The sequence below is a fragment of the Aulostomus chinensis genome, chromosome 9, assembly GCF_037954235.1.
Source record: "Aulostomus chinensis isolate RoL2024-O1b breed Wild chromosome 9, RoL_Achi_v1.0, whole genome shotgun sequence".
Lineage (NCBI taxonomy): Eukaryota > Metazoa > Chordata > Actinopteri > Syngnathiformes > Aulostomidae > Aulostomus > Aulostomus chinensis.
In genome coordinates, this window is record NC_141328.1 from 14738275 (window position 1) to 14753152 (window position 14878).

The 14878-nt window shown below is 41.2% G+C and overlaps 2 protein-coding genes across 2 annotated transcripts; one reads left to right on the forward strand and one right to left on the reverse strand.

Annotated features, from left to right (window-relative positions):
* The first annotated feature begins 188 nt into the window (after window positions 1–188).
* Window positions 189–3469, forward strand: LOC147255878 (guanylin-like). Its single transcript, XM_086212666.1, has 3 exons — window positions 189–285; window positions 2232–2427; window positions 3203–3469. The coding sequence occupies exons 1-3, from the start codon at window positions 214–216 to the stop codon at window positions 3265–3267; spliced, it is 333 nt and encodes a 110-aa protein (XP_086068792.1). The 5' UTR covers window positions 189–213; the 3' UTR covers window positions 3268–3469.
* Window positions 3470–6146: 2677 nt separating this feature from the next.
* Window positions 6147–14346, reverse strand: trappc6b (trafficking protein particle complex subunit 6B). Its single transcript, XM_086213921.1, has 6 exons — window positions 14042–14346; window positions 13886–13953; window positions 10453–10570; window positions 10274–10357; window positions 8512–8605; window positions 6147–7753 (listed from the first exon to the last, which is right to left on the reverse strand). Exons 1-6 carry the CDS (start codon window positions 14120–14122, stop codon window positions 7722–7724), a joined length of 477 nt encoding a protein of 158 aa, XP_086070047.1. The 5' UTR covers window positions 14123–14346; the 3' UTR covers window positions 6147–7721.
* Window positions 14347–14878: the final 532 nt, after the last annotated feature.

Genomic DNA, 14878 nt, shown 5'->3' on the forward strand with positions numbered 1-14878 from the left:
CAACAAGAATTACCCAATCACCTCTAGTACCGGTCCCATTTCTCTTGAGTACAGAACACGCAGCACAGCTTTTATGGCATCATAAACAGTCCCCGTTGTTTATCATTAACCAGCCTGGCCAAACCTGTGCCATCGCCAAACCCTTTATAAAGACACTGCAGCATTGTTGTCACTAGAGCAGAGCAACTGCAGACACTGAAAAAAAGCAGCAAGATGAAGACAAGCATCAGTGTGTCCGTCATCCTTGCAGTTGTGTGCCAGCTGTCCGGCGCTGTGGTGGTCAGGGTAAGAACACCAACCAAACACAACCCACTAACTTTACGCATGACTTTCACTTTGGAATTTTGTCAACTTAGAGGCTGGAGGTTTTGAACAAAATATATTATGAATACATACCACCAACTACATAGAAGTGTTTAGTTTTCTGTCACAGTGAATCTGATCATCCCAGTCTGAAGGAAATGATCGGCATGACCGACAAAAGCTGTGGTCACCTCGTTTGATCAGAGAGCATTGATTAATTTCCACGCATTATTTAGTTTTTACGTTTTCTTGTTGAATAAAACAAAGCCCACTCAAAGTTATTTTTTTAATCAGCCATTAGAACAGAAATGAAACAAAAAAGAAAATGATAGGTTTTCCCTACTAATTAGTCTTCAGCATATTTTAAAACGCTAATTGAACAGTTTTGTTCAAGTTTACATCCACACTGTTTTTGTCCAACATTATTTGCTGCAGCGATGTCACTGTACACACGCACCTATTTATAAGAACTTAAGCAACCTCTTTAGTCTTTACATGAAAACATCAAATAAACAACATATCTAAACAACATGCAGTAAATTAATCAGCTGTAAGGAGGATGGCTGTTACACTCCAGCTTGTGGGAGGTTTTAATTATCAACGACACCTTGTGCATAAATGCTCTTATTGTTTCTGCGGGGATCACTGCGAGTATCAAATACACATATAAATCACACGTATGTTTATCTCTCATACAATAACCAGCAAATATACTTAGATATTAAACTTTTAGCATGTCAAACTCTCAGGTGAACTGTGAACGCGACTGCTGCTGCTGTAAAATGATCAAAGAGATGTTACCGCTGCGCCGTTATGTTGAAACTTGAAATACCCATATGACGTTATAGTAGATTCATAGACCAACATACCTGTCAATCATTAATTTGAAAATCTTTTTTCACAATAATAACTGGGATTCAATGAATATTGCTATTTCAATATTTGCTGAATATGAGTGTCAGCAAACATTCTCTGTGTGAAAATATTTTCTCTCGGTCTTTATTTAACTACGAACCCCCATAATAATATCATTGCTCATCGGGCTGTCATGTTTATGCTGAATGCAAACAAGGAGACCAAATTTATTGTATCACATGTTGCCAACTGATCATGTATCCTGCCCTCACATCTGTCTGTCATAAACCGTGTCATTCCAGGCCTAATTACCCGCCCCTACCACACAATGGTCCTCATTTATCAAGCAGTTTTAGAAAGCGGTATTATGGGGGATGACTAAAAAAATGATATTAACAGATACAAAGAATACATGAAGAATATTGGTAAGTGACTTTTTATTTTTCCGGCTGTGGATTTTTGGTGTGGTTTTATAAAGTCAGGTCTGGTGTCTCGTTTCATATTTAGTTTCCCGTTTGCCACAAAAATAACTGGACAAACAGAAAATAAAATACCTCATTGCAGGCTTTTGCATCTGTCAGGTGTGAGATACAGTGTGGCATTTATGAAAGTGGGACTGCATAGTGCAATTTTTTTTTAATTAAAACTTTCTTGAGATTATGATTATTCTGATCAACATACCTAGTTTTTTTTAACCCAATCTTACATTTATTCTGTCTATCTGACCGTAATCTTATGTTTATTTTGAGTTGAATGCGCAGACCAAGAAGAAGAAGAAGAAGGCAGATGTTTAAAACTTATTAAACTTATTCTCCATACCTAACAACTCCCTCCCTCCTTTATTTCCCTTGGAGGTAAATCTATTGACTGAATCCACATGCACACCAGGTCTTTTCAAATATCACATTCAACCTGATTTTTCCTTGAAAGCACTCACTAAATAAGATACATTCTTGTTAATACTGAAGTAAATACCAGGTATCCCAGTATATTTTATCACCATGTTTGAATGCTGTTTGTATTGCAGTAACAGGTGGTTACTAACTGGACTAACCAGGTCTTAATCCTTACAGGAGGGAGAGTATCACTTCTCTCTGGAGTCAGTGAAGGAACTGGCAGCTCTGATGAATGGAGGCGATGAAGCTGTAGAGAAGGAGCTGCATCTGTTTGAGGCCAAAGCTGCAGCTGTCTGTTCTCACCCTGAGCTTCCAGACAATTTCAAACCTCTGTGTCAGGGGCAAGATGCTGGGGCAGCTCTGTCCAGGCTGGGTAAAAAGCTTCCTCTTCTTCTTCTTTTTTTTAAAGAGAATTGTGGGTAGTCAGTTGTACCATCATATGCAGGGATTACATACTTTTTTTAATTGTTTTTTTTTAATTGTTTTTATTTCTTTATAGGGCTGGCAAGATTAATAAATTAATTAATTCCTTTTAATTCATTGATTAAATACAAAAGTCACACATGAAAAAAAAATGGATTTAGCTTCGACATGGAGACATGCAAGTACCAATCTGATGGCAGTATACACCATGGCTCCGTTTCGTTCGCTGGAAATTAAAAGACTCAGTGGGACATTGAACACATTCAGCGGTTTTATAAAAGACTAACAGAGGCCAGTTTGACAGCAAAGGATGACGTGACAGTACCAAGGTGGTTGTCTTGCCAAATTTGGTTCTTGGCAGCCTGGCCTGAATCAGCTAATAGGACCGCTTAACATTAGCTGCTGCACAGCTAATCGAGCTTAAGTTCTAACAGCCAACAAACAAGGCTTTCAGAGCATCAGGAAACTCCATAAGTCATCATGGTACTGGACACCCATTCATTTATATGGAGAATAGGAATGTACAAGATTTACGTGGCACTTCAATCATTCATTACCTAATTCGATACACTGACTGAGTCATGACTCTAGATAAAGGGAGCCATGCCAATCCCCGGGCCATGGATTGCATTAGTAATTGAAAATCCAATACATTCATGACCTTAATTGCATGTAAGACACAACTTATCAAGAATAATTAACTTTACATTTTTCCCCTTTTCCAGTGATGGTGGCTACCCACTCTGATGCCTGTGAGATCTGCGAGTCTGTTGCCTGCACCGGCTGCTGAAGAGAGAATCTGCACACTGAATAAAAATTAATTGAGACAAAGTCTAAAGTCAAGAAGTAAATATGCAAAAAAAATTACATAAATTAGATGACAGATTTCTACCAATTTGTTAATGTGATTGTTACTGGTGGTGTCTCAATCAAAATTAGTGGTTTATAAATCTGGTTGAAGCTTATTGATGCTACAAAAATATTAATAAAACACCTGCAAAATGACACGTTGATATGTTTCTATTCAATAAAAAATATACTGTATATTCACACAAGAGTGGAGCCCCATGGGTGTAGGGGAGAGAACTCTGTCAAATTTTATTCACAGGGACCCGAATTATTTAGTTCAAGACTGATGAACTGTACGCTACTAGAAACGGGTATGTTAGCGAATAACAGAGAACTGAGTGGAAACTGTTAGCGTGTGTGCAAGTGTGTCCCATTCCTCCATGCACTTTAACTACACTTGTGGTCAGATTGTAACTGAGTGGTATTTGGCCACCAGTATGATGCAATGACGCTTGGTGAACCATGGGAATTCAGAGATTGAAACTGGAGACAATCAACAAGTACAACAAGCAATGAATACATGCATATACATACATGAACATACACAGTGATTTTAAGGTAGCAAGTGAAATAAAACAATTATAATCCAAAAAATACGGATTAATGTACTATTGAACTGTTAATGATCAAATCACAGCCTGGGAGACTGGAATGGTGATGTGCCTGGAGATGCAGCAGCATCCAGATTACGCTCCAAATGAAAAAGTTCTGAAAAAAAAGGTCAGATGTTGGAAGCCTGGTTGGGCCCTGCTGCCAGTTTGGTAAAGTTAAAAAGATATTCAAAGATTCATACTTATGGGATCAATAACTCAAAAGCAAAACACATCCATTTTCTTCCTCTTAAGGGTTGGGGGGGGGGGGGGGGCTGGAGCCTATCCCAGCAGCTACGGGCGAGAAGAGGGGTTCACCCTGGACAGGTCACCAGTCCATCGCAGGGCCAACACATAGAGACAGACAACCATTCACACTCACAGTCACAACTACGGTCAATTTAGTGTCTCCAATTAGCCTCGTCCCCTCTTGATGTCTTTCACATATGTCACACAAGATCGTGTGCCTGAGCCGGGACTCGAACGCAGAACCTTCTTGCTGTGAGGCGACAGTGCTAACCACTGCACCTCCATGCCACCTCAAAAGCAAAACTTTTTTAAAAAAACAAACAAAATGTTTCTCCTACTGTAGTAATGTAGACAACAAGCTATAACTGAATTCTCTTCCAAGCAAGCTGTCCTCCGGCCTTTATGAATTACAATGGTCTCTACATGCTGCCGGCTGCAAGTGCTTAGTGTTTTGGGGCTTTACAAATTACAATGACTTGATTTGGAACTGTTTGAATCATACTTTGCATTAAATAGATCTCTGCTGTTTTTTCTCATCTGTGCACTTCTGATTTGGCATTGCTCTTTTTTGAATTGAAACAGTGCCAAATTTAGACCTTGCACTGTCAGGTTTTGCTCCGTTTCTCTTTGCTAAACTCTCCTGAGACTAAACGATATTTTTTGGTAACTGCTCCAAAAAGTTATGAAATGTTTTCCCTGTACCTACCTGTACAAAGGTCCTTGCCACTGGTCTACTTCCCCAGAACCGAATGCTGAATAATGCCTACCCAACTTTCCGCATGGCAGCTGGTATTCCTTGTTTTATTCAGTTCAGAAGCCGTCTTCTTTTTTGGACACATCCTATCAAATTCAGCAATAACAGATTTCTCCAAAGGATTAAGGATTGGTTCTCTGAAAGGACATCAACCATGCCTAGACAGAAATAAGGATTTCTCAGCATCCTCTTTTTTGAAGGTCATTCTGCACCTCGTCCAAGACCCTCTTGAACTGACGTGCAAAGCCAAAAACTGTCTACACATTTTTTCTTTCTCCATCATCTTCCTCCTGAAGTAAAAGGCTATTTTTTTTGTCCTCCATGCCACTCATGTGGCATTTTATATTAAGTCCTGCATGGCTTTAACATTAATCTGGACAATATTGGTGCTGTGTTTTCCAGTTAATACAGTGCACAGTGAGCAGAGGATTGAGCGTCACAGTCATCAAGGTTGGGGTATGCAACCTTGCAAATGTTGCATTCTATGTACTGACAGGAATTGCGTTCGCCAGTTAAAGACTGTTTACTTTTAGCGTTTCACACACTGGCAGAGGAGGTGCATTTCCATCTCCACGAAGAGAGAGAGTAGTAAAGCAATCTTTTGGTGAGACTGGAAACTTTGGTTGCAAGGTAGCCTGAAGCATCTGTGTATTAAGGATCTTCTTTGTCACGTGTCGCACAACTATGTTGTATACATGTTTACACCAAAGGGATCAACTTGAAAGTGCTTTATGTATCCGGGCATCTTGTGGCCCTTCATGATATTTGGATTTAGGTTCATCTCAATGAAAACCCATCATTGTTTTTTTTACCTTCTGAACCACTTTGAAGAATATTGTTGTTCAAGCTTCGGTGATGATTCCTTTAATCGCTTCAGCTATGGGTGTTTCCTGTAAAAGAGCTGGCCCACTCCTTAATGAGGAGCTCTTGCAGTTCTCTGGCAATTCCAGCTCTTTATATTCTAGCCTGGTTACATGTCTAACAAACACACAGCTCCACCTTCGGTGTGTTACATAGCTAATAGATGAAAAATGAATTGTAAACAGATAAACATTGTTAATGCATACGAAAGCCATCCTTATTAATTAACTCACTATCATCATGAAGATTATAGAATTGAGAATTTGACACTCTTGACGCAGTTGATCAGCTTCCATTGTTCCTGTGTGTAAATGAGTCCATATGTCAGCTAGAATGAAGAAAATATGAGATGCACATGGGTTGATTTCATGCTGGAATTTATTGCAACTGATTCAAATGTGCAGGCTGAGATAAAACAATACATTGTGCTTTCGTGCTTCAACAGGACTACATCCCATCTTTGGTGCTCCAGTCAGTTTGAAGACAACATTCTCTAAATTGGATTGTTCATCATCAAATTGTGGGACAGGATAGTGGTACCTGCTTAGCAAGGGCAAATCCATTTTTGGTCTATATATTCTTCTGCATTTGTTTTTTTTTAATTTAAAAAAAATCTTACTGATCAATGCTTAAGTATGCAGAAAATATACAAAATAAAATTACAACCAAGGAAAATCTTAAAATGATTGGAATATGTCTCTTATAAAACATCTTCAAGGAAAAAAAAAAACTTTTTGGGAAGTACGCCAATTTTTCCATCTTCCCTTGAGCCTAATAAGTAGATGGGAAGGTTAGCATACCTCTGTCTTGCCCACAATAGTCCAGCAGCGGTAATCTCATCTTTTTCCAGTCACTACGCTGTTACAAGTGCAGCAATCATTATTCATCACAGCTCATTATTATCCGTCGCCCAACGTGGTGGTTTGATGTCTAAAACACTTCATTATGAGTACTGTCCTCAGTATCAGCGCGCAAATGCGGTGCGCATTATATCAGTCGTTTTATCTCCAGTCGCACGATCAGAGTGACCACAGCTACAGTTTTAAACAGTCGTGGTGACTGCAGGGGCCGAGTCTGTTGCAAAAGACGTTTCACGTGAAAGATCTAAGGCTTCAAAAGTGCAGAGGTACTTCAACGAACCACAGCACGAAACTAAAAGTTGGTTTTTAACCCTCATGTGTAAACCTTTGTTTACACTGCGTGCATTCATTTGAGTACTGAACCAAAAAAAAAAAAATAAAATAAGAACGCTAAATTTACTTTCCCTGGTAACAATTTACTTTCATAATGCAATAACCAAGTTACTTTTTCAGTAACTAATCATGGTAACAAGCTACTACTTTTCAGTAACTAGCACACAACAATATAATATTACTGCAGGCAAAGGCCACTTATTTGGTGTCAACTGACTGAGTTATACAACACTTCCCATCCAGTATCATTCTTTTCGCTCCGCTAAGTCGGAGTCCACTGGTCTCTCTGGGTCTCTACTGCAGCACAGAGGAGAGAAGGGTGACTACTCTCTTGCCTGGCTCAGGGGACAACGGACAATAAGCATAGTTCCTAAAGTTCCTTTGAGTGGGCAATCCTGCTGGTCACCTGTAAGTTACCAAAGGCCACTTCATTAATGAGAATACCATCACAAAATCTTAATATAAGGGCAACATTTACTGGACATTATCATCGTTCTGACCAATAATCAACAGGTCATTGTAAAGTGTCTCATGATAGTAACAACAGCAGTATTCATAGTAACGCAGTAGTAAGCAGCAAATGGTTTGTTAGTAGGAAATGGGCCTCTAGATAAACCTTTGCCAACAATGATGTCTCAAGAAAAGATTTGCTGATGAGGATGGTTGGTATTTCCCTTCAATGACAAAAACTCAAGGATAAATAAAGGCAACAGTGAATGTAGAGTTAATGTAGCCTCAGCTGGCGTGGCTACAATTTCTGGATCATAACCTGGAATTTACCTGCAGAGATAAAAAAATGACAGAGAAGAGAGAGTGTTAGTCCCCAAGTAGAGCCCTCAGCAATGGTGATATGATGATATGATACGGTCCAAACTACAGCCGCAGGTCTTCCATCCGAGCCAACCAGCATTGTCCTCTATGTAATAAACACTGTGGCTTTCCAGGCCAGAAATCAAGGGATTTCTACTTTGCAAGCAGAGCATTACTGTTTGCACAAAAAAAAAAACAACAACATGGAAATAATCACAAATTTTACTTAATTTTGCTTGTAATTAAAAAAAAAAGAAGATTGTAGAATGGAATTTTTTTTTTGATGTGTTGTGATTTTGTGTTCTGTGATTGCAATTTTTATAGTTTTGCTCTCAAACTTCTGTTTGATGGATAATAAAGAGAAAAATTACTCTCCATGCCATGATATTCAACACTCCCTGTCCCTAAGAACCATGCATACATCAGGCCTCCTGTCTTAAGTGGAACATTTTAACAGTACAATCTTCTGTCATATTTTTATGTTAGACTCTGTTCCTGTCAGAGAATTGTTCCACTGGATGCTTTGTTTCTAGGTGGCAGCTAATGGTGTTTGCTGGCTTGAAGGTTTGACGTAATATTTTTGTTCTTCAAATATTCTACTACACTAAACTACTGACTTGGGCTCACATCCTAATAGTTGTGTGGAAGCGATCCTTGAGGTTTTTGTTTGTTTCGTTTCCAAAATCAAGAGCGAGCTTTATGACAATAGACAAGTGTCACCGTCTTACATGCTGGCATGATGGACACCTCAGCAGTAACAATACTCTTCACTCCCAGGTTGGACAGAGCTCCTCTCACCAGGCCACAGGTGAAAGCCAGATACTGCAGACAGACAGACAGACAGACAAACAGCAAGGTCAATTTAAGTGTAGAGCATCCCTGTCAGCATGTGCACTTTAAATTAAAAACCTAAAGCATCATGGAGAACAGTGACGGTATTTTAAACTTTAACAACGCTGCTTCAACACCCACTGGCTGAATTTGTGTCTGAGATGACGTGAAGTCACAGAGGCACCAAGCTTTCATAACTCCATGTATGTTGTTGACAGCAAAGCTCCGGCTGATGATACCATGAGGGTTCTAGATTGAAAGTGGCAGAAAATGGCTGCAAAGTACCATGTTCACCTGGAAAGATGGACAGAAGTGGCAAGTTGTGGTGTGTGGTTGGTTGTGGCTATCACTCCAGAGGGGCAGGCTCTGGTTTGTGCTTGTAAGAAGCCGCATGTCAATTGCACTTGGGGACCCTGGGGATGAGATTCATGTGATCCAGAAGATTCCTGTAAAGCCACTAAGAAGTTGTGGAATGACATTTTGAGTTCTTTCAACTCTTGCATTGCACGTCTGACGGTGTGACTACTGAGCCTGTGCACCTGGCGATGATGAAACCATGGATGATACTGAGAGCCATAGTCATGTGACCTTTTTTGACCATAAAAATCTCTGATACGTTGTATGCTAAATGGCCATGCCAAATTTAGTAAATAAAAGTGGTACCACTTGGCCCACCTGACAGCTCTTTGAGTTTCAGCCAAACGAACAAGGACAACCAAGAGATACTAGTGAAATAGTCAGGGGGATTTGAGGAAATCCAAGAAACGGATTTTCATGAACATTTGTGTATTCACCAGTATGCTACATTGCAAGCAGGTGAGGCAGGTGACACCAGCGAATGAGTTAGCTACCAATCAACCATAGCTGGAATTTTTTGCAAAAAGTACGAGCTCTGTAGAAGCAGAGTGGGGTTTCTGACTCTTCAAAGGTGTATGGAGAACGACGTAAATCTTAGAGAGGTAAAAAAGCTCCAGCAATGCTTCTAGTTAATCAAACAACTTCATTAGACCAGTTTTTAGCTAGTGGCCTTCATCAGGGTCATCAAGAAACACTTTTTGCTGGTTAAAACAAAATACAGGACAAGAGAAATCTGAATATCCCCCAGCACTTTTAATTCATGGTAATTATAAACTTGTCATTACATCAATCGTAAGTCGTACCTGATTGCAATGAACTAAAACTGGTTGCTGGGAGCAATCTTGACTTCTTTTTTTTTTTAAGCGGTCATAAAATCAACTTTAAATGTTCTGCCTCACCTACATTTAACTATTTTTCTTATTTTTGCACAGTCAAATATTTTAGTTGCTTCTTGTGAGTTGACATAAATGAAACAGATTGTGTCAACAGCCTCACCTCATCTGGACTGCAGGCACCGGAATATTGTCATAATCATATTATGCAGACTGTGATATCAACAAATATTGAATCATTGTCCAAGGGATCAATATTATATCGTACCACTTGAAGCTAGTGATACCCATCACCATTATTCAGAGGCTCCATTCACAAATGTGGAAAGCAGTTCAAAATGGGGGGGGGGGGGGGGGGGGGACTAGCTTGTTCTAGTGTAATTTTTCCTTCAACTGCTTCAATAAAAGGAAAGGTGTATGAGAAGAAATCAAGGTTTGTTGAAGAGAAAAATACAGAAAGAGAAAACACCTTCGGAGCATCCTCCAGATACTGCTTCCCTGCTGACAGCTGGCTCAGTAAACGGAACCTATTGTCCTGCAGAACGTAGATGCCCTGAAACACATGACACAAGAAGCACTGACATACAGGAGCACAGGAGCTACTGGAACAGCACAACTGCACAATGATGACATGTTAAAACGTGTTACCTGGTGATTGGTTCGGAGGTTGTCTATTTGCTTCTTGAAAACACAAGTCCAAAAGTCTTTGCAGATGAACTTCATAATGTCCAGCTCATCTTTGAAACGTGCTGTGTCTTTTGTCAACCTGCAGAGAAGAAAAATGTTCAAGCGAGTCTTACTGGCACAGATGGAACTAGCAGAACTCCTGGCAAGGGTTTCTGAATCTTTAGATGCAGAAATTCGACACACTTTTTAAAAAAAAAAAAAGAATTTTTGCAGTTTGTGTCAATGTCCTTGTATTTGAACTGGAGATATGAGATTCAGTTACGTGAAAGGCTTTGATTTTGAAATCCTCGTCCCCGTCGTCTTCTGCTAATCCGGTTGAGCCGGGTTGCGGGGGCAGCAGCCTCAGCAAGGAAGCCCAGACTGTCCTCTCCCAAGCCACTTCTACCAGCTCTCCCGGGGGAATCCTGAGGCGTTCCCAGGCCAGCCAAGAGATATAATCCCTCCAACGTGTCCTGGGTATGCCCCGAGGCCTCCTCCCGGTCGGACATGCCTGGAAAACCTCCCGAGGGAGGCCGGGAGGCCGGACACCTTAGCCTGTGACCGTATGGCAGCCTCTCGAATGCTGGGAAGAGAGCGTGGAAGGGGTCCTTCAGGATCTATGCAGCCATGCCACAAACCTGCTGCTCATACACAGCTGTCAGGGCGCAAATTGAAAGTCCAATTATCTTGGAACACACCTTGACAATGCTATGTAAGCGGTTCTTCTCCTGCAGGTTGATGGAGTGGAACCAGCAGACCACTGAGAATGGTAAGACAGACTCTATAAATGTATAGAAGAAGGTCAGAAGGATCTTGCTGCTGACAGAGAAGGAATTCAGTTTCCTCAGCAGGTACATTCTCCGGCGGCACTTCCTTCATCTCCATGTTGGTGGACAATCTCAGGTGGCCGTCGAAGATGGTCCCCAGATATTTGTACTCTGTCACAGTCTCCACTGATGACCCATGGATAATGGTGGAGACAGCAGAAGCCAGCTCCCTCTGTTTTCCTGAGAAGGTCACCGCCATCTCCTTAGTCCTGCTGACATTAGCTCCAGCCGAGAGGTGTCACACTAGTCAACAAACTGCTGCAGGGCAGGTCCATGGTGCTGGGTGGAGCTGGACAGGATGGACAGGAGGACTGTGTTGTCAGCAAACTTCACCAGATGACAATCAGGTTGTGAGGTCCTGCACTCATCAGTGTAGAGGATGAAGAGCAGTGGTGAGAGCACACAGCCCTTTGGGGAGCCTGTAGAGGTGGTAAGGAGGTCTGACAGGTTGTTGTTGATCCAGACTCTCTGTGCTCTGTGGGTGAAGTGGTACAGGATCCAGCGAATGAGCTGGTCGTCCAGGTTGCAGTTTAGGTAGAGCCTCTCTGCCAGGATGTGGGGCTGCAGGGTGTCAAAGCAGAGGAAAAGTCTGCAAACAGAAGCCTGGCCGAAGTGTTGGGAAGCTCCAGGTGTTTGTGGATGGTGTCAGTGATGAAGGCTTTGGCGTCAACTGGTGTCACCTGCTTCACCTGCTTGGTAATTGTAGGGGGCCGAGCTGTGAGCCTGTCCAAGAGAGGACGTGCTGTTAAACGACCCTGTCCATGGCTTTCATCATGTGAGAGGTGAGGGCCACTGGGCGGAGGTCATTAGGGGTCTTGGGAGGGTTCCTCTTAGGGATGGGGATTATGGTGGGTTCAGTATCTTGCTCAAAGATACTTTAACATGGTTACCGGGGGAACTGAGGATCGAACCAGCGACCCTTCGATTGCTAGACGGCCACCCTACCTCTAAACCATGCCACCCCCTGACCTCAACCCAAACCAGATGGTTTGGGATGAGATGGACCACAGAGTGAAGGCAAAAAGGCCCACAAGTGCTCAGCACCTGTGGGAACTCCTTCAAGACTGTTGGAAAACCATTTCAGGTGACGACCTCATGAAGCTCATCTAGAGAATGCCAAGAGTGAGCAGAGAAGTAAATGAAGCAATGTGGCTATTTTGAAAAAATCTAAAACATAAAACGTGTTTTGAGTTACTTCACACTTTATTGTGTACTACATAAATCCATGTGTGTTCATTCACAGTTCTGATGCCGTCAGTGAGAATCTATAATGTAAATAGCCATGAAAATAAAGGAAAATAAACTGAGAAGGTGTGTCCAAACTTTTGACTGGTAGTGTATATTGCAATTGCAATATGATTTATAATACATACATTTTTACAATCCTCTCACTTTCATTGAAAAACACCATTACAATGATTCTGGTGTGATTTGTGTTGAGATTTGGGAGGGAAAGATATAATGTGAGGTGATCATCATTAACAGTTCATTTACGAGTGTTCTGGAATAAAAGAATCATATCCACTGTTTGGCGCTTCCTCAGAAGATGAAAGCTTAAATGAGCGCAAGCAAGAACACAGGGAGAAGATTATGGATCCAGGCCATTAAAATGAGGCAGACTGTGGTCCCAGTAGTCTTACAGACTGTGTCTCCCTCTGCTCTCATGATGCAAACCTCTGATCGTTTGTGATTCTACCTTTATCAGAATCAGAAAGGACTTAAATGCCAAGTGTGTTTGTACATACAAGGAATTTGCCTTGGCATTCGTTGCAACAGTAAAAAATACAGTAGAATAAAATTGTAACATATACACTAAAACTAAAACAAATACAAAAATAGACACACTGCATATAAAGCAATAGGAACATTTACAGTGGGGTGGTGGTGGGTTTAATGTGATCATGGGGGCCCTCACGCACATGACCACACAGTACAGAAACATTTCAATCTAATAATTCATATGCAGATTTTCCTGTATTTCTCTATGAGATACAGGATCACTGCCTACCTGGACACATCAGATGTCCAGGTGTGGCCGGGAATGACATAAAGATCTGTTTTCTGAGGACTGGTGCTAGCCATGTCCTCTGTGTCCCTGATGTAAGCAGCTGTCCTACTGTCTCATGTCTCCTCCCGTCTGAGCCTTGTTGTAATTATTTTCAGTCTGAATTAATTAGCTTAGAGACACATTAGCATCATGCTCCTAATAATTGTCAAATATGGTGGGAAAAGACAGACTTCACAACCAACCAACCAACCAACCCCACGCAAAACCAGGCAAGTTGAGTGAAATTAACAGGACAAACAAACCACACAAGTTTTCGTTCTGCTGCTAACTCGTGTGGCTAAACCTTCATTTGATCAGTAAACTTCGACTTTAATAGCTAATACTCCACGTTCTAGACTGATCCAAGGGCAAACATAGAGACCCCACTCTAAGGTCTACACTACTACATTACACCTGCTACAGTGTTTGGGCACAGTCTCGCGAGGCTGTCAAACAGCTCTTGTCCCAGGCATGCACGCGCACTCGATACTGTTCTTACACAAGAACTCGACTGAACCTTTTGTTGACATCATTTACGTACCTCTCTATCAGTCCTTGTCCAACTCGAAATCCCATGTTCTCCAGCTTGGTGATATTTCTACCATTCTCCTGATGAGTGACACATGAGAACTGATGAACAAACGCAGATGATGCTCGACTACGAACGTAAAACCAGCAGAAGTGATAAGTTTCCCACCGTCTCTCCGTGCTCAGCTGATTTGTAGATGTACTCTATCACCTCATTGTGTAAAAACTGGAACGGAGCTTCGTCAGCCATTCTTCTTCCTCTAAAGTCTGTGGTTTTGACAGTAGCAACTAGCTAACTAGCTAGTTAATAGGAGAAAAAAAACAACAGTTCTACCTTGACACTTAGGCTATATTCGAGGCACCATCCCTACACACAAAACAAGAAAATAAAAGCACAATCGTATTGTAGTGGTCTTCCTCACACAAGGACACAAATCTCACAACTTGTTACCGGATGTCGTGACTGGACCAGAGTCCCTACTGCATCATTAGCGCTACCCCCTGGCCTGGAGTTTGGTGTAAAATAAGAGAAGATGGTATGATGGCTTCGGCATCACTACATCATAAAGTTATATAGTTGTGAGATAATAATTGATTTATTTAATTTCAAGATAAATTCCAATTTGATTGTAAAACAAGAGAAACAGAAGCCTGACGGGGTGTTTGAGGTGTACTATTAGGTGGGGAGTGACAGACATCCAAGGGGGTAAACAGTGATAAAGCCGCTTCTCTGATGCAAAAGGTTGAAAGCTATTTTTGTTTGTCTTGTTTACATTCAGATCATTTAAATGTGAGTACATAACTGACATGTTTAATGCTCTGAATATCCAACCCCCAAAGACCAACTACAGAAGGCGATCGCAAAGAGAAATGAGAATTTAGCTGATAACATAAGACAAAAAAGCATGCAAACAAATTTGAAAGTACTTGATTATCCTAACAGGGAAGAGAGTTTAAAAAAAGGGGAAAGAACTGCTTTATGATCATAAATGAGTAAAACAAAAAA